The following is a 24836-nucleotide window of genomic DNA, read 5'->3' on the forward strand; positions in this document are numbered from 1 at the left end:
GAACTGGAGAAGCAGTGTGAGTGCACGCTCTCCTTTTCTGTCAGAAACACGTGGTGTGGAAGCAGTATGGTATGCAGACCTGGAGCAATGACATGAGGCAGAGGAGCCAGGTGAAGCAGAATAGGAAAACACCTACATTGTTCTCCAGCCTCCCTTTGCAAGCCTTGCCATGACTACCATGGAATGAGGCTTTCTACAATGGTAACCTGTAGCTGTGCTCTGAAACATTTCACTGTGAGTTTTGAAACAAGTGACACAGGTCCTGTGGAATAACGTTTTAATCAAGCACTACTATTCACAGTTGAACTGCATGAGAGGAAACAGACAGCTGCAGAACAGCATCCCAAATACAACCACAAGTTGAGTTTTATCATCTTGACAAAGATACATCCTTGCAGTGAGGTCCTTGCTCTGAGTGAAGTTGTTAACTCCTACTCTCACAGGCTTTTGTTGTAGCCAGCAGTGACTGCCCTCAGCTGTGATACAGAAGCAGCTCCACCACAGCGGCCCGTTGTTGGAACCCGGCACTGAGAGCTTTCCCACAAGTCTGTTTTTTCTGTAGTCAGACATGGGGTTTCTGCAGAAGCCACTGTTACTTTCCACAACATCTGCTACAGAATTGTGGAGTGGCATTTGATGTTGTCAGAAAATAGTTGATATTTTAATAGATATCAAGTAGGTGTTTTTAAAAACATTGTGTTTCGTACCCTTTTTCATTCAGCTTTGTCACAGCTCTGCGTAAGTATCCAGCAAATGAATTGATAAGTAGAAGATGAAATAGTCTAATACGGATAAAATTACAGATTCACAGATGCAATAGCACACACTACGTTAAATTTTCAATTTCCAGTTTAGCTAGAAGGGGATCTTGTACAGAAAGGTACATAGACCTGAATTTTAGGGAAAAAAACGAGTGTGACTTTAAGAACACATGCACAAATAGAATAGCACACACAAAAGAGATCCTCAATGTTACAAAGAGCCCTGAAAAACTGAGAAAAGAACTTGCTCTATCATTAATATTTCTGTATTTAGTTATTTGAATGTACTCAGTTGTCAGAAAACAGTTTATGACCCTGTTAAGTTTTAAAATCCATCTACCTGACTCTTGCATTATAAAACAGTTCGCTGTTAATTTATACTTTGGTAAAATAACTTAAGTTTCTGAAAATAAAAATTTCTTCTTAGATTATCAGGAAACGGTCGCCTTAAAACTGTACTAACAGACAGATTCTCTACATTTACACTGGTATGGCTGAACTGTAAGTCTGACCTCATGTATTTCTATGCATGTAACTAACAATTAGAACAAAATATGAATGAAATCACAGTTTTGTAGTACTCAGGCCTTCTGTTAGTTCTTGACAGATTTTCATTTTACAATATATCAAAATGGACATTCATTCAAATTAACAAAATGAATACACAAATAGAGTAATTTGGGGTTTGTTCTGCAGCGGGATTATGAGACCCAGCCTTAACGCAATCTTGCGATGCACTGGCGCGGCAAATATTCCTAAGTGTTCAAGCAAAAGATTTGTTCCACATCAGCTGTATTTACCATCTATGGACAGGTCAGTGAGTACCATATGACTATACGATTTTGCTATGGGTGTTTAGATGTAATAACCCTAAGCATTCTACATTGCTCCTGTTCAAGCCCAGAATTTGGGACACATACATTCCATCTTCATGGCACTTCTTTGCTCAGATTAGGCACTTTGATGTTCAGTGACATGATTTGTAGAGCAGAAATATTATTTGTGGTATAAATATAAGTTCAAGACTTTGGCAAGATAGTACAAAGTTAGAAGAGATTGGCAAAATGAAAACCAGGTATCTCAAAATGGCTGTTCCAGCTGTACTTAGTGACTGAATAAATTTTTAATCTGGCAAGAATTCAGCTTTATACTCAGCACAGAAGCTTGAAGTATCTGTCAGCTAGATAGGCAAGCCAATTTTTACTTTGCTTTTACTTCATCTCATTTCCTTCTCCAGATACCTTTCAGAATGGTTTTGTTTCTTCTTAGGCTAGTAGATATTTTGGCTGCACAGGAGGATGCACATGGGCTCTTTGGAAACATTTTGATAAATATTTCCTCTGGATATGCAGTAGAGGTAAATAAGTGCCTTTGCTGTTTATGTCCCCTAAGCAACATATTCTGCATTAAAATGAACTGAGTCATTCCATGCAGACTTGCACTGAGATGTCAGGTACCAAGCTTACTGTGAGAAAACCTCTGTATACTAGTTTTCATATATGAGTATTAATATACAAATATATATTGAATATATTTCCATATATTGATACATGGATAATTTATGTACATGGAATTGTTGTTCTAGCTCCCATCCCATAATTCCGTGGGAAGGATTTGGTTTAGGCTTAAACAACACATCATTTAGGACAGCCTCATTGGGTTAGATACATCTTGAAGTTGTTGCTTATTTGCTCTTTCTTCAAAGTGTCTTTTCTGTTTGAGATTTGGGAGAATAGTCATAGTATTACCTTGTTCTGTGAGATGTGACCTTACCCAGCTTTCTCTCTACTTTGTTTTTAGGGTTTAGCCAATCTCTATTTTTACCTGCTTCATTTACATCTTTATATTTTGTAAACAATACATATGATTTTTCAATAAAGAGATCACAAATATTTCTGGAAAGGAAAAATACTGGTACTAAGCAGTATTTTCTACAAGTCTTCCTTGGGACAATATTTATAATGTTATTTTAGCAATCAAACAATCAACAGATTCAAATTTTATTTAGTTACTTGCCAGGAGAAGAATTTATCCTCAAGAAATATCACGTGAGCACTAAATCCTAACCTACTCTTTTGCTCACATTTTACATAAGCATTTAAAGTCAATGGCAATATATTTCGTAAAAGCTATTTAAACACGGAAAAGGTCATCAGGATTCATACCGACATGCCTCATACTACTCAGATTTGCACATGTCCGTGTTATTCACAGCACAATTTCTCACAGAAGGGAGGGGGGCGAGGATAAATGCAGAAGCTGAATGCCAGTTCTGGTTTTTCTTTTACATTCAGGATGTCAAGGCAAGGGAGGACAATCCTCTTTTCCATTCATCCACTCACTATTCCATATTCAGAGTGTTTCATAGCAGGCCAGATGTACCATGGCCCTGGTCCTAATGCTTTACAGTACTTCAGATACATTGGTGGGCTTTCAGCAGTTGGGGATTCTGGTCACAGTGACAGGCACTGACTAAAACAGACTTAAGCCTTTCACCTTGCTGTGAATGTTGATTGTGTCTGTAAAGAAAAAAAAATTAAATTTTCATTAGAGGCCGTTTAGTTATACAAGATAAATATTACTTAAATGAGCCGTAGCTCCCTCTTACGGTAAGGTTTGAGATGTTACACTGCTGTGTAAAATGCCTGTCCCCAAGATGAGAGCTTCCCATACAGGGTATGAGGAGTCACTGCTTTCATTAAAATGCGACAGTACTCTGGATTTAAATGACAACATACTTTTTGTTCATTTAATTCAGATACTCCAGCTCTATTATGAAATGGTTTGCAGGAAGCAATTTACCTAAATATTCAGGTATTTGCTCACTGATTCCTGGGGTAGGAAAGGTCCGGTGAATAGTGCTTTGCAGTTAGAATGGCCTGCCTCCATTCTTCCAAGATTTAGTAGGACCCTAGTTAGAATTAAAGGCCAAAGCATCTAAGTGAGTTGCAGCTATTGGGAACATATATTTACAGGTATGTAATTCATTGTATTGATAGTTGAGTTTCTGAGTCAACGGCCAAAGTCTTCAGGTCAGGATTGGATCTAAAGTTCATAAATAGTTTCAGCATGTTAGTTCATTCCATTAGAAAGATGGAAAGTTAGAAAGATGACAGTTCAGTTCAGTTCAGTTCAGGCAGTGCCAGGGCTTTTCTGGTTTGTTATCAATAGTACTTGTGTTGCTGCTCTTTGAAGACTTTTCATAGCATCAGTCTTCAAGCATTCTGCACCCTTTTCTTAAATTTTCCCTTAGTAATTTTTGATGCCCAGTATTATTTCAGTTTTTTGCAGGTTATGAATGTGAGCCATACAACAAACCTGATTTTTTTTCTGAGTATTACTACTGAAGACTCAACTGCTGTGGCATTGAAAAACGCATGTGACAGTCCTTCCAGTATGACAAAATGGTTCCTTTATGACAAAAGAACATTTCACAGCTTGAGGATAAGCAACAATAATACGTTATTTGCAAGATGGTAATCTACTTCCAATAGAATTATAATAATCAATTTTTTGTTAAAAATTTCTGAAGCTATGTTAGTTTTAATGCAAATTTAGAGGATACTTCTAAAAATCTGTATGAGATTTATATAGACAGCTGTAAACAAACTGTCACAGCAGGCAGGTATCATACATAACAAGATGAGACCTGTTACAGAATTCTTTTTGAAGATCTCTCTTCTCCTTTATGTTTGCAAGTGTTTAAAAGCCTTCCAGCATGTCAGATTCTGCCATCTTTCTCATGAAAAAAGAAAAAATTTGCATTTGAGATTTGAAATTTTTTGACATTTTGTATTTGTATTCTCTTCAAAACCCCAACATTTTTATTAAAAAAATTTAAAAAAATCTTCACCTTTCCATTCCCATATTCCACTGAAATACTGCACAATATTTCAATATATTGAAACATGATGACTAATTCAAGAATTGGGTCAGTCATTATTAAAATAATTAAAGTGAAGCAGATATTCAAGCTTATATTTCATACCTTGCATCCATGAGTACTTGTAGATACAATTAAGGCTTGACTGCTTGGCTCAGAGCTGCTAAGACTATAACATAATACTGTATTTTAACCTCCTAAAGAACTCAGGGGAACTTCTTCACATCCTGAACATAAGAAGTCCTTCGTTAAATTTTTGAAAGCTGAATCACAGTGTTCATCCTATCAGCTACGTCCAACATCATTAGAGATGATACCCAAGAGAAATATGTGCTGTGTTAAATAAAAACGACTTCATTTCTTACCTGTGCAGCTTCCTTGATAGTTGCAATAATCACAAAATGCTGAGGCATACAGTGAAGGTAACGTGGCTTTATGAATTTCTTATTCCTGCCTCATTTAAGCCTGTCTCATGGAATTGTCCCAGTATGAATTTCAACTTTGATTCCTTCCTTTGTGCAAAAGGCTACAGAGATGCAAATCAAGAAAGATAACAGAGCGTTCAAGAGTACAATCTTCCATCGTGACTGTTTTCTTGAGAATGGAATTAGTTAGAATTTGTGGTTCGGTGCTGAAACACATACCTCTGAGAATGCACCATCATTCTTGGTGGTAAAATTCTGATTGTAAAATATAAATCTGTTCAACTCTTTCAGCTGTGTTTTGTATTTACAGATTCGATTGATATTCAATTTCAATTCAGATTTTATCTTTCCAGAACATTCAGAGCTGGGATGCTACTTATAAGTAAATGAAAGGATCTAAGCTTTTGGACAGCTCACAGGATGTTCTAAACTTAACATTTTGATGCATATGAATTCAGGATTCTTGCTGACCTAATCACTAATTATTGTATTTCTTTGATGGTAAGATGCAGTGCTGCTGGGGGAAATGAAAGCTTCAGAGTACAAAAATTGGCAGAAAGTGTTCTTTACCTTTAGTTTACTTGCACATTTTTCCTCTTTAAGAAGGAGGAAACAGTGAGGAGGTAACAGTGATGTGGTTATTGCACAGAAATTTGCAGAAGCGGTACTCCAGGTCCTTGTACTAGGCAGAAATGAAAGTGGAATTAGAGAAGCTGTCTTTGGAGAAAAAAAAAACCATCAGCCCAGATTTAAAACTGTAGAACTCTACAGCCCAGGTAGTTGTAAGCTGGTCCTTAACATTTGAACATTTAAAGAGTTATAAGTGTGATCACACAGACTGTGTTCCAATCTGAAAATAAAATTAATTTCAGTATACAACAGTAGCTTCTGAGAAAGGAAATAATCAAATAAACTACTCACATTTTGAACAGAGTTTGACACAGTATTGCACAGATAGTATTTACCAAGAAACTCCTAAACTTTTCTTGCTTTATACTACTCATTTTAGTAGTTGGCCATCTATAAGAATTTATTTACATGAAACAAATGTTTCTTCCTGCACTGTCCAATACTTAACTCTGTATTTCACTCTGCAGAGAAGTTAACATACTGCCTGTATGAATTCATTTCCATTTAAGTGACCCATGTGACCAGAGCAAATCCCAGAGTTGTTGCCCAGGAAGAATTCCTATTCATCTCAATGAAAAGACAGACTCTGCTACTCCTAAGTGCATTACTTTTTAGCTTATTTGCTCCCAGTGATTTTAATGAGAATGCCCACACACCAATGAACTGACAGCAGTACAATCTAGTCATCAAACTGTTAGCTGAGCTCCACAACTCTGTAATGAGATTTATAAAAGTCTGTACCTTAGTTGCATGAGCAGAAATTACAGTAGTAGTCATGTCAGACTTCACTGTCACACTATAGGCGCTTTTTTTTTTTAAGATCTATTTTTCTCTTTTTATCCAGCATTCTACTTTCCATATATATCTGGATGAGAAGAAGATAGGACTAATAAATTGCTTGAAGCTGATCACTCATGGCAGACTATTTTCTTGCACTTTGGAAAAATTCAAATTGGCATGGGTGCTAATGCCAACCTGTCCTCATTCAAGATTAAAGTTAGAACAGCAGGCCCACTAAGGCAGAGATGAGAATTTTCCTTTCTTTCTTCATTCCAACGGAGAGGCACACAAATCAAGCTGAGAGAAAGGCAGAAGTGAAATAATAAATAAAACCTTGGTTCTCCCCTTTTGTTTGGGCACTGACTAGTACAATTAGATCGCTTGCACAAGCCAGGAGATACATCATCTGTGTAGATACTGTAACATGTACCTTTATGAACAAGGAAAGCAGGAAAAAAAAAAAAAAGTGATTAGTAGGTGAAGGGAAATGAGACCAGAATCCCTGAGGTTAAAAGGCTTTGAGTATGTGTGTGTGCGTCTGTATGTTGATACTATGGAGATCCTTAATAATTGCTTTGTAAAAGCTTGACCTTGTGACAAGAATTAGACTCTCAAGGATCTCGTAATACCCCAAGGTTAATGGTCCTGACTTGTTTCTCACAATCTTTTCTATCTCCCCACCCTCATTAGGGATGGATTTTACAAGCATTCTTTGAGAGGTACACGGCTCATTAAGCCTTTTTTCATTAATCTGCTCCAAACTGGTCTTGATATGATCCCTGCTTTCCACTGCAATTGGCTTAGGAGCTGAATTATCCCTGAAATTTGCTCCTTACAGCAGGATCTTAGCGTTAGGGTACCATGGATCAAGTGGTTTATAGTGTTAAGACTCATGCATTGCTTGGGTTTAAAAGTGACAGAACTGCCCGATACCATTGTTTTCCTAAGATTTTTGTCATTTGAACTTAAACAATTGTGATGTACAGAATTTAATCATTCTGATTATATCACTAACTTGATTGAAAATGTGGTTTTGTGTATGGAAATTGCTGTTTCAGTCAGTTTGCTTACATTTAACAGTAAGTGATTTATTCTGGACTATAGGAAACTTTAAAAGATTTACTTATGTTTAGTTTTTATGTGAAATTATTCAGTCTGGTTGAAGATTTTTCTTTTAAATCCTCTGTCTGAACTACACTAAAATAATTACAAATAAATCACAAGCTGAAGGTTGTTACTTTCTAAAGAAGTACTATAATTAATTTGAATTGATTAGTTTGAAGGAAGCTTTATGATAACATTAATCTTACAAGCTACCACTTTTAAATTTTATTGCTTTCAGTACAGAAAGTAAGGGTTTTTGACATTTTCAGTGTCAGTAACTGAAAGTAATTCCTTGTTCCTTCTAATGAATGCTCCATTTGCTGTAATTAATAGCATAGTGTTGCTAAATAGCAGGGGTTTTTTGTTTTTACTAACCCTTGTTCCTCCTCAGCAAACCAGGGATCTAGTGGGAAGTGTTTTTCTCCCAAATACCTGCATATGTCATGTGAGGTACTCATTTCTGACTTGCTCGGTATGAGCATTCTTTTCATTCATTGCCTAAATTACAACTTTTCCATTTGTTTGATCAGTTGTTACAGTCTCCCAGCCATAAATTCTGTTACTAGCAAGCACCGAATGTTATTGCTACATAACAGGCAAGAATAGATATTAAACTGGCTAGATGATACAGCTAACACCTCCAAGCATGCTGCCCCAGTGCTGCTTGGGAAGCAACTTCCTCCTCTTTGACTTACTTTACAACAAGTAACTGACTGAAGTCCAGTTTTCAAAGTAATAAATAATTATAGGAAAGACATCCAATTCCAGTTAGGACTTTTTTTTTAATTGAAAACTGCACCTTTTCAAGTGAATTTGAAGAAGTATTTGACAAATGTATGCATTTCTCAATAAAGGTGGGTTTAATATACTAAGTCTAGAATCAGTGTTCTCACTTCTATGGCCTTGTTGCAGTTAAAGAATAGGTGCAATTACATTACCTACTAAATAGATTACAAGTAACAGATTTGATGCACAGTTCTCAATAGAATTATCATTTGATTCCATCGGGATCTAGTCTTGCCACTCGCTCATCAGAAGGTGTAAATGGCCTTCATAATCCTTAAGAAAATTTATAGAAGAAATCCCCCAAAATGAAACTGTTAGTCAGTGTTAGCATACATCATCCAATTCAAGTGTTCATGTTTTAGGAAAAGTATTTAAAACTTATACAGGTTCCAAATGCCTTACTTTGGAGAAGTCTGAAAAAGCTGTATGTTTGTTTATTAAGAGGAAAAAAGTAAAAGGTAACCTAAGTGCTGATAGCAGCCTAAGGAGAAAACCTGTATTAATTGAGAGCTTTTAATATGCAGAAGGCCACTGACAAAACTGAAATCATTGGTATCCAATTTGGAAATAAACACAGTTTAAAAAAAACAACAACAAAAATGAAAACTAACTACAGTAACTATAGAAGTAACTAAAGATCTGGTGGATTTCCCATTGCCCTGAAATTTACACATCAAGTTTGGATATGTTTCTAAAACAACTACATTTTATTTATAACACATTAGCAAGCTTTGTTAAGGATTTACCATGTGGTAGCCTGTGGTTAATGCTGTGTAGAAGTTCAGACTGAGTTATCACAATTTTAGTTCTTAAAACCTAGGAAATACATGAAACTTCAAAATACTACCAATACAAAAACCAAAGCACCTAACAAGGCTTACTGTGTACTTTTTTTTTGTTTTGTTACAAAGGAAGGAGGCTTATCAATTTGAAAGCACTTTGTCCTAATTACAAATAATGAAATAGAGACAAATAGCCTTCACAGACTATGCAAATCATCTGTGTCTAAGACTCATTGAAGAGTGACTTACCTTAAGATTACACTGTTAGGCTACTAATTAACCTCCAAGGTTGAAAAAAATTGGAATTTAATAAATCCCTTTTTATTGCTTGCTAGTTTGTCTTTACGTTTTTCTTATATTGTGGTTATTATAGCTTTCAACAAGATATTTCCTTTAACAAAGAACACATTTCTTACTTTTTTAGCTACTTCTCTGTAGCTAAAAAATATTTAATAATAATATCAATTGTTGGAGCAATTTTGCTGGAATAAAGACTTTTTCCAGTGGAATTTGAAACAGGTTAGTAAGCCTGGCGGTCAAACAATTTGAATGGCTTTTGATGAAGTAAGCAGAAGACTAGACACTATAGAAAGCAAATTTCATTTTCAGAATTGCTGCCTTGTTTTCAAAACTTGTGTTAGCAAGTGAGTTATTTAATTGATTCTGTAAAATATTTACAAGTAGTTGGACAACTACATGATATACACTATTGACTTTTCAAATGACATGTCTAAAAGGCCCATGAGTCACACTGACTCAGGGATTGGGTCTTATTTTTCTTGCTACAGACTTAAGAGTTTTGCTGATGAAGTCACTACTACTGGCTGGCTGCTTTGGGCTGCATAAGAAGTGTCGTCATCTTTGTTGACTTCTGTGCTGGTAGATACAAAAACCTTGTAGGCCGTATATTCACTATCTGTGAGGAAAGACACCTGTTTAATTTGGGTTTTCTGAGAGGCATCGAGGGAATCATACTTGTAGAGTAGCATCCTACTGAGGCAGAGAATGACAACCCATTCTGCAAGGAATTTGGACTATGAGGAAGCATGTAAGCCACTGAAGCCAAATCTAAACAAAAGGTACAGAACTAGTTAGCTGGCTCCTGTCTGGTTTCAGCATAGAGACACATTTTTAGCACAAGACAAAAAGATCTTTCTGTTATTACCAGTACAGTTACCTCCTGTATTTTATGCTACTGTAAACATATCCCACTGCAATATCTTCTGCCTCAGTAACTAAAAAAAAAAAACCTGCACAACTAAGTTGTGGCTTTTAATTGTTCTTTCTTTAGAATCAGTGCTTTATTCTTTCTTACCACCAGTGAGCATATGCTTATCCAAAAAATAAATCAGTAAAGAGATTCGCAATTCAGGAGGTTGTTCCAGCACAGAGAAAGGATTAAAAAAAAAAAAAAATCATAAAAGCCACAAAGAATTTATGTCAGGTAGACACTTGATGTTGACAGCCAATAAAGATAATTAATACATCCACTAGAGAATAAAGAAAGAAAAGAATTCATTATGATAGCAACATCAAAAAAATAAATTAAATAACATATGTCTATCTCTTTTCATCACAGCGACTAAATAGTTACAGATTAAGAGCTCAAAATGACACAGTTTCTTTACATGTGGGAACAGATGGGTAAATTCAAGGGCAGCAAGTAGTCTCCCCTAGATATTGTCAGGCAAGTATTTTGAAGTACAGAATGTATAGACTACTATCAAAAGCCAGAAGACAAGAGGAAGAGTCAGATAATGGAGGTGCATGGATATCTAAACCAGAAGTTACACAGTTTCTGGAAATGACAGATCAGTGAAACATTTTTTCAACTGAATGAATGTAATATGCTCTAGAGTCTAGAATATTAATAAGTCCAAACCACCCTTGTAGAGGAAAAGCATCTATGTCCAGAAGTTCTTCAGAATTTCTTAACCATGGGTCCCTTCCAACCCAGACTCTTCTGTGATTCTCTGATTCTGTATCAACAAATTCTTGGCTTGAAAAAGTAGTTGAAATTACTTATTTTCAAGGCATTCCACAGAAGGTTGCAAGGGAAATTAAAAATTGTAAAAAGGCAATGTAGTGCCTCAACAGATGGCTAAAAGAAGAAAGACTGGAAACAAATACACAGTTTGAAAAGTGCAAGAGCAACAACAATAGAATTTGAGGCATGGAAAGGCTGTGAGATATACTAATAGACTGAACAGACTGGGATGATTTACTCCCAATGTATTTATTAAGCAGTATTGGCAATATAAATCAATTTTTATGCTTAGCTGGTAGGATCAGTCTCAGAAGTTCTTTTAACAAGTTTTTAATACAGTTACTGTAATTAAAAAAAAAAAACAAACGTTTTAGGATTCAGATGATTCCGTTTCTTTGAGAATCACTGTCCTTGTGTATATAGTATACTTACTTTGCTACTGAAATAAGATCCTAACATGATTGTTTCTGCGTTCTAGACATAAGTATATATGTGGATATTACAGAGTGGCTGCTTATTTCTTCTCTAAAATACTGGCTGATTTAATACCCAGCAGGACTTTGCCAAGAATCATCTTCACATGGATAAATTATTTCACAATAGACAAGTATTCTGCAAAGTAAAATGCATCAGTATAATCCTTACCTATCCAGCAGGCAGTTTTGTGCAACCACATGCTATTCTAATTACTGTTCCTTACACAGAAGCAGCCCTCCTCCCATCTTTATCTTCTCTCTCAACAAGCTTCAATTAAAAATAATTTTTTGAGTGTAAATAACAAAAACATGCAACACTGCCAGCCAAACCAGAAAGCTCTGGCCTGGTGAAAGACCAACTAATGTTTTTATTTTAAAGGTTTCAAGCCAAAGTTGCAGACTTCTTCACCATGGTGATTACTCTCATCCTAGCACCTATACAGCCAGTTTGATGGCTCTAGCAAAAGCATCTGGACAAAATGCGGTGAGTGTTGCTAATTTCCCGATAAACATTTACTTTGTTTTTATGATTGTGAGTGCTAAAAGATTTTTCAGTTTCTTCCCCTGTATCTTTGATATGACACACAATTAGATTACTTGAAAAAATAATTTCTAACATACACTTTAAAACAACTCAGTGCAACCCCCTGGAAATTTGCAGTATGTTTACAGTATTATTTGGAACACTGTCTGACAACACTGTCACATTTGCTACACTGCAAACCTGATGCCTGTAATACTTGAAAAAGAGCATGTCGAAAGGGCACAGGTGCCTTGTGCAGAAGAAAACTTATATTTCATGCTCGGGCCTGGTTACTGCCTCTGCAGTCTCTGTTATTTTACACTTAGGCCTTTAATGAAAGCACTTCACAACCATATCACCAAGGCTATGCAATTTCTGAAGTGCTGCCATACTGTTGAAAACCATCCTTATCCAAAAAGATAAAGACATTGCATGGAATTGAAATAATCACAAAATGAGGATAAAAGAAGTCATCAGACTTACTGATTAACCCATACAGCTCATGAACCCAAGAATAGGCAGGTCAAAATGTGTTCATAGACCCAGACACTTTCTATCAGTTCTTGCCCCAGTTTTTGACTGCATTCCTGCTGCAGAAATCCAAACATCACTAGTGCCTAACCTAGCCTGTTAAAATAAATAAGTAAATCGTGCTTCTCCAGTCTTATGTATATCCTTCATACTTTGAGAGAAATAATCTTTGCCTTTTGAGTCACGCTGTCTAAGCAGACCATTTCATTCTCAAGAAAGCTGCCTTGCCAATACTCTAGGCACCCTTCTTCTTCAAAGAATGCAACACTGCAATTGTTCCCTCACTCTCCAGTATTATGAAAGAGCCACCTGCCTCCTGTAAGGCACTGATTATATTTCCATTGACCTAGTGGGCAGAGAGTCACATGCTTAGGATGCAATACCCTGCTCTGTATGACTGCAGACAGGCACCTCAGGTAATGTGATGAAAATTGTTTCTAGACACAAACTGGCATCAGTCCAAGGTGAGTCAAACCTCTCCAAACAATCCCTGTTATGGATTTGTAGTTACATATTTTCTGTTTGCAGATTTTCTCTGGGATGCTGATAAATTTTACAAGCATTCAGATTTTTCTTTCCTGGATGAAAAATTTCAATATTCCTTGCTACAGCCTAGTAGTGCTAGCTTTTCTGCACATTTTATTCAAATAATCTTCCAAAAGAGGCCACCATTTAATTTGGGAAAAAAAGGGCAATGGTTTTCTAATATTAACTGGTAAATGCTATTTTCATGAACATCAACTTACTGTCTCTTGAACATTCAGTGACATGCAATCACTCACTTTGTGTTTAGCTGTGTATTTTTACACAAAAGGTATAGCACAGGATGAGAGAGTACAATCTGATAATGTAAATAGTAGCAATGCCAACAAAGACTTCTGGAGTTGCTCCCCTGTATCTTCCATGTGACACACTTCATTTTCTAAATAATGTGTGTCTGTGGGATTATGGTTCTTACAGACATGAACAACTTCCTTCAATCTAAGTATTTCCTTCCCTTTTTAAATGAGTTCTCCTTCTGTCAGACAGAGCTTACATTCATCTCACTGCTAGCTATCAAAAAAGAGAAAAGTCTTCTGAACATAACATAAATGCTTTTTCTCTCCCAGTCTGAGTCTCCCTCCTATTGCTTGCTGGGCATGAATTAATACCCAGTTAGACAGTTAACACCCTTGCCAAACCTGTTTCTTCACTTAATTGTTTTAAACGACTAAACCAGGAAACCTAACTGGCCTTTATTACACAGCTCTAACATCATAAGAACATTGAAAGAAATGGAAATTTCTTACTGGGAGAAATGCGTTACTCATGCAAGGATTCCTTCCCTGCCTTCTGGGGGTTGCAATGACAAAGCAATCATTTTTCCAAAATGGAAGTTGGAGGTTCTTGCAAGGGGACTTGCTGCCTGTCTAGAAAAAAAGGGGAGAAGTGTCACAGATTTTAGGCAAATTATCTGTGCTCAAGTTTCTAAAGCCATGCTTCAGTAAATCCACCTCAGTCCTTGGTAAGCGTTACTATGAAGAAATGGATCATATTGGGAAAGGAATTCCTGCTAAAGGAATCTCCTTCTTTTGACATTTACCTGGCTTAGCAGGACTAATGGGCCAAGCACAGCTAGTATCTTTACAGTAACAGTATTCAAAGCTCAGTAACACATAAGTTTTAAAACCAGAACAGCTGCATGCCTTTTCTATCTGGTAAATATGAAAACCTACTTCAACCAAGAGCTTTTCAGATCTGGGGCTGTCTCCTCCTGCGTCAGGAGATGGTTGAGAGGGAGCGAAGAGGCTGAGTGCTGCCAGCTGGGGAAGGAGACTGCCCAGCAAGCCCCCCAGCCGTGTCACTCGCTGGAGTCCACTCTTCCTCAGGGTCTCCAGCTGTGGCCCCTGGCAGCTCACAGCTAAATGCTGAGTGTTTCCAACACTTGCCAGGTCTGCCTTCCTGGAGCTTAAGGTTTCTCACAACTGCATCTCTCGGCATACAGCTGTCTGTAACTGGGGAGTCAGGGAACTTACAGTGGCCACCTCAGCTGCAGGGAAAGCTGACAGCAGTACAAAAGCATGCTAACCTCAGACGTTGGAATGAACTGGTAATTGCAAGTTTAGCCTGAAAGGAGCATTTTTTTGTTTTGAGTGTTCATCATATCGCTCTCCATGTGACAGTGAAAAGCAGCAGCCTGTGCAGGCACACTCGGGCATTTCTGGCAGTCAAGGCACTGTTAAGAGTATTTAGAAAAATACCTTAAATGTGACTTACCTGAAAACAAAGCCCAACTCTTCTCAGTGGAAAGATTTTTTTCAAAAGTAGAAGTCTCAAAATCTGGACATCAATTAAACAAATTCTAGCTCTATAACAGTTTAATACTGTTGATTTTTTTTGCATGAATAGTCTTTCAATGACCACTTAGTCCTTGTGAATATCTGCTAATCTTTTTTTACTCATTTCAAGGCTTTGCAAATGAATGAATTTACTAGTCTACACTTTTGTCAAAACGTCACCAGCAAAACTGTGGCTGATGCAAATTGTCACCATCAGTCCCTTGGCAATCTAAGTATTGCATTTATTACTAAGAACTTCCTGAGAGCCACACAAACCCAGTACACTCCCTGAGTCTCAAAAAACTTCTTGCTCTCTTCCTAGCATCCCACTGCTGGTAGGCCTGCTCCAAAATACCTGAACACCTGGCTGCAGGAAAGCTACTCTCATGCTAAGCCCAAATTCAGGTCTGTTACAAAAGGTCCAAGTTTTCTGCCTTCAGGCCTGCTCTTTGCTTCCTGGGATGCAGTTTCAGTCTCCCCAAGTATTCCTTGGAATAGAAGCAAAGCAGAGGAGCTGCCAGAAATCTCCAGTCCAAGCGCTGAAGAATAAGTCAGAGATTTAGAATGGTCTGACTATTTTGTGCAAGGCGTATTTTGTATACATCAAATTAACAAGTAATGCCGTAATCAGAAAGGCACACCATTGGCATTCATAGAGTAAGGACACCCCAGAAAAATTAGGCCTTGATGTTTTGAGGATGCTTCGTGTGCATTGCCAACTTGGCAAGAATACTCAAGGTACATCAGAGAGAAAAGAAACGTTAAGGATACTTGGACCTAAGAAATGTAGGATGTGACTGATAAAAGCAAACATGCTGCCCCAGAAGGCGCCAAAGGCCAGATGATTGCCAAAGAAGCATGAACTGGGAAAAGGTAAACGTGGTAGGGGGAGAGCGCAACCTCCGACTCAATTCCAGGCTGGAAGAACTTGCTCCCCCACAGCTGCAAGGAGCATGTGTGCTAATCTATATAGCAAGTGAGGCTAATTTAAATATAACTGGCCAATAGTAGATGAGATGGTGACTACTAACCCATGAATGTAAATTTAGGTGGGTTTTTAATAATGATGTAACAGAATAAATACATTGTTTTTCTTTGGTGTGGGGTGCTAGCTATGTGGAATTACCACCTCGCACCCATCTTTGCGCAAATATGAAATAAATAATATCTCTCCTGAGTGTGCGATTATTGGCTCGCTGCACACTAGGTAACGAATCCACTTTTTGGACAACACAAGGAAAACTTCCTTGTGATCCCACTGCTGTTTTAGTGTTACTAACACTTAAGCACCAGCACGTCTGTAACAGTCCTTTTTTGAACCAAGATGGGACCAGTTGAATTTGTGTATTAATGCATCAGGGTGAGGCAACACATATAAAAGAGAAACAACTCTTTTCAATGTCAGTCTACCACCCAAATCATTAAGCTGTCCCTCTGCCTTTCTGTACCTATTTTGCATGATCAGTGATTAAAACCCAGAAGGACCATTATGGCACAGGAGGTACACAGACTTACTGTGAAATCAGAATCGGAAATCTTGTAATGCACTCTTACGTTCCTGAAAACAAGTCAGAATCCAAGCTGCTATTTTTTCCCTTTGTGCAATCTTAACAAAAAGTTTGACAGCTTTTTTGCATTTCTCCATTGTAGAAGATTGGTTTGTTTTGCAAACTGTTTGTTTTCGTTTGAAATAGAATGTTCTATCTTTTCTGGAAGACCCAGAGCACGAAATAAACTCTTACTGAAGGGGTATATAGCAGTGATGTTTTCTTCTATTTAGCATGCTTTAGTAAATTATATTTCATTATCTGTTTGCTAGCAATTAAGAACTGATTTTTCTTCTAGCCATCCACAGCATCTTTCAGGTAAAAACAGGGCATAAGCTGAGTTACTACTAAAAAATGGTTTTAGCAAAACAGAAGACAACTGCACTTCTGAATTAATTCAGTTTGTGTGCAGAAAGGGAAGAAAGGTTTGCGACCATCAGAATTTCAGCAACTCAGTTGGGAAAGAGACCAACACGACTTAAGTGTCTCTGAAATGTTAGGCTCTGCCTTCCCTCTTGAAAGTGGTGCTGCTTATATATCTTCCTGCCACGGATTACCTGTGTTTCCTAGGGGGCTTGTTGCTGCCCTGGGGATCCCAGCAGGGCCAGAGATGCTGTATGGGGAGGGGCCAGGGACAGAGCATAAACCTTCTCCTGAAGGAGTGCTTGCAAATGAACCCTGGAGAAGGACTCCTCTACCTCCAGTTGCCATCCTCTTCGCTCACACTGCATGTTCTATATAAACGAGGAAGCAAAAAAGCCCCATAGGTGCCTAAATATACAAATAAAAATTACTTGCAAACGTTTTATCATAATGTTAACTTTTTTCTCTTTTTCTCAGGTTTTTTTTCCTGTTTAGATTTACTGGAGAAGAGTATTTGAACACACAAGGCATCCAAGTGATGCCCATGGGATATGGAAGAATTATGTGGCTCTTATTCCAAACATGCATCTGAAACTGCACTTCCTGAAGAAATTTTCAAAAAGTCAGCAACACTGTAGCACACACGCAGTATTAAATAAAAAAAGGTTCCCACTTCCCACACACTGTGACTTTTATAGTGCACTGACTAAAGGCTTAATATATTTAATAAACTCAGTATGTATGTATTTCACTACTGAGATGGATTTACATTAAGCATTCAATTTTCATTAATACGGTGTAATTTTGACCTGGTGAGACAACTGCCCAGACAGAACTACGGGGCTTTTATGTGAGCCTGGGATTTCCAAGGACCATTCAACCCTCCAGATGCTGTAGGATTCCCTGAAACAAAGGGAAAAAATAAAAGGGAATAGAGAAAAAGAATAGAGAAGTTTATTACTTCACGGTTGCTGTATAAGTTAAGGGACAAAGTTACTAGCAGTCAGAGCTGCTACCTGAAATAGCAGAAAATAGACCTGTTTATTTGCACAAATGCAAATGTGAAATAAAGTGTTAAAAAAAAGTACTGTTTGGTCAATGAAGCAGTAGGATCAGCCCAGTCCTTTCTGTTCATTTACACCCTGTACTCCCTTTTTACATTATTAGGTAATCTGAGAATAAGGTATGGGATAGAAGTAACACACACAAATAAAATGTAGGATTCTTAATGTTTCGTTATAAACAAACCAACTGTATGGCACAATGTTTGCTTTATAGATTATGTAAAACGTTTATTAGGACGTAAAGTGCTCAGTTTTACAGATCAATACATTCTTGATCATTGTAGAAGACTTGCATAATTAACAGCTTCCTAATAAGACCAAACACTGTAAATTACTATGCAAAAACTTTACCTTTGTAATAAGTGACAAATGATATTATAATCTAAAGTTGAAAAGTGAAATAATAAAATGTTTGTAACATTTGTCAAGTGGCCATGCACTTGCTGCAAGGCCTATTGTCAACACACAGGGGTACCCCATGAAAACTTACTGCACTTCAAGATGAAGTTTGTTATTAAGTAACGACACGTTACAGAAATATACCTCAACAAATACAGCTATGAATGCAAACATTTTCGTAAAAAACATATACTACAAATAAAAGATGAACTGCCTGATTGAATTTACATTTTGAAAGATACATTTTTACAGGAAACCTATTTAAAACCATACTGATTGGTTTAGTTTTGCTTTCTTTCCCCCCAGGAAGGCCCTGCCTCACCAACAGATGACCACTAGATCACTTCTGCACACTCCCCAGTCCCTGCTGCCATAAGCTTCAGTATGCCACAGGCTTTACAGGCCACAGGCACAAGCCATAACACAAGGTATTCTTAGTAAGGTTCCAGCTGACTGCTGAAGAACTCAAGTTGGGTCATTTGGCCGAAGTCATTGATTTTAAGTACATGATTATTTAAATACTACCTTAGCATTTAGGTAACCCTTGACCGTAGAAACCCAACATCAGTTACGTTACACACATGTAATTAGCTGGCATGCCTCAAAGTTTAAGCTGTAAATCATGTCACGTACCAACACACTACACATTTTGGATATGAATATAAAGACAAGGCTATGTATATTTAAATTGCTTTATATTGTATTTTCTGTTTTGCTTGCACACCAGCTGGCCATGTGTACAGCTAGATTTTTTTTAAAATTTGTTTGTTTGTTTGAAGTCAGAAACGCCAGTTCAACACAGAAAAGCTTTCCTCAGGAAGGTCTGTAAGGTCCAAAAACTTTCAATCAAGGCAACACAGAGCTTAGTCTGAGTGTCTCCTGTTTCACACAAATGCCCTAACCGTTGTGCTGTGCACCATTTTCGGAAGTTGACAGGGTCTCTTGTGAAAGAGTATGAATTTCTTCCTAGTACAGGACAAAATAACCCACAGAAAGAAAAAATACTTCACAAGAATCACAGCCTGTTTTTGCACTTCATTCTGTTCTCAAGCCAAAGCTACTAAGAAATTCCAATGTCGACTGTCCTGGTTTTGGCTGGGATAGAGTTAATCTTCTTTCTAGTAGCTGGTATAGTGTTACATTTTGGGTTCAGTATGAGAAGAATGTTGATAACACACTGATGTTTTCAGTTAGTCTAAACACTATTTAGCAACAAGTCAAGGATTTTTCAGCTTCTCATGCCCAGCTAGCAAGGCAGCTAGAGGGGCACAAGAAGCTGGGAGGGGACACAGCCAGGGCAGCTGACCCAAAGTGGCCAACGGGGTATTCCATACCATGTGACATCATGCCCAGTATATAAATTGGGGGGAGTTGGCCTGGGGGTGCGGATCACTGCTCAGGAACTAACTGGGCATCGGTCAGTGAGTGGTGAGCATTGTGCATCACTTGTTTTGTATATTCCAATTCTTTTATTATTATTATTTTCATTTTATTATTGCTATTATTATCACTATTTTTTTCTTCCTTTCTGTCCTATTAAACTGTTCTTATTTTAACCCACAAGTTTTACTTTTTTTTCCTGATTCTCTCCCCCATCCCACTGGGTGGGAGGGAAGTGAGTGAGCAGCTGCGTGATGCTTAGTTGCTGGCTGGGCTTAAACCATGACATCCACCTTGGACTTCCTCCTGCTCCACCTTACGTTAATTAAGTTTCTGGGCATATGGTTTCTTGTAAACTTAAAACAGGAAAGGCATGAAGTCTATTTAGTTTTAGCAAATTCTCCGGTTAGAGGGAAGGTATTCTGGGTCATTGTACATCCAGGCAATGCAGTTGTAAGAACATATGCAAGATGTAAGCTTTGCTTAAGCAGTACTACCACAAGAATGAGGTGCTAAACCCAGCAACAACTGCTTTTTGAAACAGAAAGCACCAACATAACATACACAAGCTACTTATACTTTGTTAAATAGGCATTTTTTCCTCTATATACCCTACTAATAGCTAATATGTGTTTGACTATGTAGCTTTCCATTTTCATTTACACCAACTCTGTCTTTAAATACAAGACAACTGCCATCTTCAGGAAAAATGCACAATTGACAACCTCCCTCCTAAATCGGTATTCCACGTAGTGAATATTGCTAGGCAAAACTACAAACACCATGCCTCAATGCTTTCTATAGGAAGCCAATGTAATTTCAGTGTTGCATTTCCTTTCAAAAGCAAAGCTTCTATGACACGGAAAGCAGAGGAAACGAAATACTAGAAGTCATTGATTATACTACAAATACCTTTCCAAAGGAATCACATGTTGCACCTCAGTAGAAAAGCCTATGTAGAAATATACCTAGTAATTTTACAAGCAGTTCTGTTAAATGTAAATACAGACTACATAGTTGAGACATGATTAGAACTTCACAGAGCACGAGATTAGATTTTCCCAACTGTCAGCAACTTCTCTGCCCCCTTCCCTGTCACACCCAAGGAAGAGTTAGTGTTCTTCAATTTTGTGTGCTTTTAAATAATGTATTTTCTGCAAAGTAACCATATTTACCTAAGAACCTGTGGAATGTTTATCCCAGGAACACCAAGATCATGAAAGCATAGCATTAAAAAATGGGCACTTTGCAACAAAGCTGAAAATGATTACATTAGTTGGGTGTGAAGAGGCAGTTCTCAAATATTATTTCTGAAATGCTAATGAAATGCAAAAACACGTAAGGCATACAGTTTCCATTGCGGAATAACGTGATTTACAGTTGTACAAACTAAGTGCACTTTCTTCTGTTTAAAGAAACATAGTATTTCTCAAAACAAACATTTAAGTTAATCAAAATGTTTGTACACCAAGAATAACTCAGAAAAATAGGTAGAAACTCAAAATAAAAAAAAAAAAGTGCTGTTTTATTTCTTTGAAAAGTGTCGGCTGTTATAATGAATGAGACAATAAACTGATGCCATCTCCTTTTAAAAACTGCTTTAAAAAAGCATTTAAAAATCCTGTTTTCTAATAGAAAGCAGAAAACACACAGCCTTTCATTTGAGTGTTTTAGCCACAGCGCATCATTTTGTCTGAAGCTTGCTGCCCTCATGAAAGTATTCCCCATAATACATGTATGGAACCAAAATTCTCTCTAGGTAGTTTTTGTCACACCTTGTTTCCATTCTATCTCCTCCATTTTTATTTCCAAGGCTGACAGTCTCACTGTTGGTAACTTGAATGTGACACATGGCTTACATAGGTCTGAAAATGCCTTATGAAGAGAATATTTACTTTTGCCCACCAGTGAAAATTATCCTTAGTGGTTTGATCAGGATGATCACCTCATGCTGGGAAACAGTGAAGGAGCATATTTGCTGGCTTAATACTGACCTGAAACATTTAGAATCACCTACAAAGTTAATCCTACACATGTATGTTATTGCCCCCATTTCCTCCTCCCCCATCAATACCATCTGACTGGGAGGAAGATGGCCGAGAGTTCCTTGACCGAGGCTGGCCATTCAGTCCGAGTGGTGTTCCCAACCGATGGCTCATTTGGGATGCCGTATCATCCGATTCCCATCGCTCCAACTCCTCTCGCACAAGTCGCTCCATTTGTTCCCTGTGGATTTCATTGTCACGACCCAGCCTTTCATCCTAAACAGATTAAAAGACACAAGCTGGAAGTGCAGCTTCCAAACTGCAGTCTAAGCAAAACCCTATACAAACATGGGAAATTCTTATACCACTCAAATATTTCCATAGGCTAGTAGAGAAACGCAGCTATTGCAGTAAATTGTTTTCTTTCCAGTGATGTAACAGGTTGTCACCTTCACGTATGAAAGCGCAAATTGTATTAAAGTTTCTAATATTTAAATCCACCTCCAGAAATGTAAAATATACTGAGGAAAGCACACCCACAAGGATGCCCCATAGCAAGAATCAAGCAGAATTACTGACTGGAACAGTAACAGCCAGGAACACTGTTATGTGTGACAGGGCAGCTGCAAGTCTGACCTACAAAACCCACAAAGACAGTCCATCTCACCCACCCCTTAACAGTCCAGTTCTGGCTGTTCTTGCCCCATCAGGAAGCTGACAGGTTTTAGCATCCACAGAAATAACACGTTTGTCCCACAGGCCACTTCCAAAGGGCCCTCAAGAAAGAGAAGGTGGGAGGGGAGGCAATAGAAGCTAGATGTTCCTGGTGACAGAAGTGACCTTCTTCCACCTGCCACATGCAATCCCAGAAGCCACATGGGAGAAGAAGAGCAGGCTGCACAGTCCTGCTGGGCTGGATCCCCCAGACTCTTAACAGACTAGTCCATAAAAAGCTTTGTATTAATCCCAACAGACACCAAGGGATAAACAAGCTGCTTCAGCAACTACTGAACACCACTGCTGTTCGGTTCAGGGGTTTAAATGCTGCTCTGTTGCCTGACTGTGACACAGTCCTGCTATAAGATGGGTTGTCGTATTTGAAACTTGCATCATGTCCCTAACATTTCACCTTTTAAATTTCATGTTTTCCTAACACAAAACTGAAATCACTTGGCCACTGCCAAAGCACCCACCTTGTCTTTACCACCACTCTCTCAACCCTCCCAAGCAAAGAAGTGCTAACAGCAGGCAAGCTATGCAGGTTGTGACCAGACAGGAGAGAGTGGACTTCTTACCTCTGTCACTCCATCTAACAGTCTTCCCAACACATCTCTCCTTTTTAGTTTGGCTCTTTCCATTGCTTCGAGCTTCACAATAACTGCATCGATCTTGGAGACAATACTGCCGATAGAATGCTCCATGCGATCGACCCGCCTCATGAGTCTGAGGACAACAAGTGTGAGCTTCAGTGACATTTCTGAGTCAGTATCATTCCAGCATGTCAACACACAAGAGCAGATAAGGATGAGACAGCATTTTAATTCAAGCACACATGAGTTTCCACAAATCAGTCCTACTGTCCAGAAAGGGACAAAGTACACAAGAGCAAGAAGATAACACAGGGTAAAGCAGATGGGGAAAAAAAGTACATATTCCACTCTGTTTTCCCTGCTTTTAGGTCATCCTTAGCAAAATTTGTTGGTTCTAGTTACTCAAATTCTTCATTCAGCTAGTGTCACTATAATTAATTAATATTGAGATCTATCATTTTAGACAAAATACACACAAGTAACTTCAACTTATTAAAAACAACAGCTGAAGTTCTCACTGAACCTAAAACCACCTCAAGATTTTACTACTAAAACAAAATCAGAAAAGTCTACTGGCATTATTGTAGCATGGCCATTTTCTCTGTCTTTTCAACGACCAGGTTTTAAGGACAGGATGGGGTTTGTTGAGGTTTTTTTGTTCGCTTGTTTTGATTTGGTTTTGGTTTTCTAACCGATTCCCATGAGTCTCTCTAAAGTACTTCCAGTTCAGATATTACTTGAAAGCTACTAAAAGGAGTGACTTAAGCACCTTAAAAACATAATATTTAGTTTTATGAATAATTTGATTAATATTCAGAGTTATAGGAGAGACTACTATGTAACTGAAAGAAAAAAGCCCACAAGGAAAAAAAAAAAAAAACAACCAACCAAACCCCGAAACAAACCACCATGAAGATTCATGCCCCTCAGAAGCATAAACTTACACTTGGAACTCTTCATAGGAAACCCCACTAGAGCTGCTGCCCCTCCTTCTGGAGCTGTGCCCGCTGTCTTCATCCTCATCCTCCTCAGAGTCGTCCAAGCTCCGGGGGAAGCTGCGGCTGCTCAGAGGACGTGGCAGAGAGCTCCTATCCAGGTCCAGATCCTCCTTTGTGAAAACACAAGCCACAGACAGAGAAGATGTACAGACTTTCACGTGTACATGGGGAATAGGGGTGTCAAGGTCAAAGACCTCCTGCCCTCCACCAGCTGCCCCTTGCTTTTTTACATTTCTGCTCAGACAGCCAGGGATGAGAGCAAATGTGAACGGAAACAAGAGGATTCTTCTGATGCAGCAAACCAGCATGGGGAGAAGACTGGCAGACAGCACTCGTGCAATACCACTTCTAATGCTAGGCTCACCCTCTCTTTCTCCAGGTCATCTCTCATCTGCTGATGTTCATGCTCTGTCAATTCCTGGTCCCCATCCTGGTCATATTTGGTAAATATTGCTTCAATCTCTGCATCTGTGTGCCCCTTCCTGAAAAGGCAGTAAAAGCAGTTCCCTTACTTTCCATTTGTCAGATGCTGAACGAACTTCAAGTATTAGAAAAACACTTCACTCCAAACAGACTTTCATCCCCAAGCCAAAGACATGACTGATCCCAGTGCTGTCTATAAATTCCCAACACTGATAACAAAGAGCTCAGCCCTCAACTTTCATTAGGTAACAGCACAAATCTCTCCTAGACTGTACCCCGCTCCTTCACAGCCATCCCTTTTATACCTCCTTGATTTGTTCCCTTTCCCTGGATTCCTGCCTGTTCACAAACTCCTGCAGTGGCTGATAGAAACATTACCGT

General features: G+C 38.2%; 1 protein-coding gene across 2 annotated transcripts in view; it reads right to left on the reverse strand.

Annotated features, from left to right (window-relative positions):
• Positions 1-18162: 18162 nt before the first annotated feature.
• PKD2 (polycystin 2, transient receptor potential cation channel) overlaps positions 18163-24836 on the reverse strand; it is a 34600-nt gene continuing 27926 nt past the window's right edge. The window contains exons 12-15 of one of the 2 annotated variants that reach the window (XM_052772716.1): positions 24397-24514; positions 23979-24139; positions 23020-23167; positions 18163-22000 (exon numbers count right to left, since the gene is read on the reverse strand). In XM_052772716.1, coding sequence (XP_052628676.1) covers positions 21767-22000; positions 23020-23167; positions 23979-24139; positions 24397-24514 — 661 coding nt within the window. In that variant the 3' untranslated portion in view covers positions 18163-21766. Of the gene's footprint in view, positions 22001-23019; positions 23168-23978; positions 24143-24396; positions 24515-24836 lie in introns of both variants that reach the window. The other variant, XM_052772707.1, reaches the window with a different exon arrangement.

The sequence above is a fragment of the Harpia harpyja genome, chromosome 2 (assembly GCF_026419915.1).
Source record: "Harpia harpyja isolate bHarHar1 chromosome 2, bHarHar1 primary haplotype, whole genome shotgun sequence".
Classification (NCBI taxonomy): Eukaryota; Metazoa; Chordata; class Aves; order Accipitriformes; family Accipitridae; genus Harpia; species Harpia harpyja.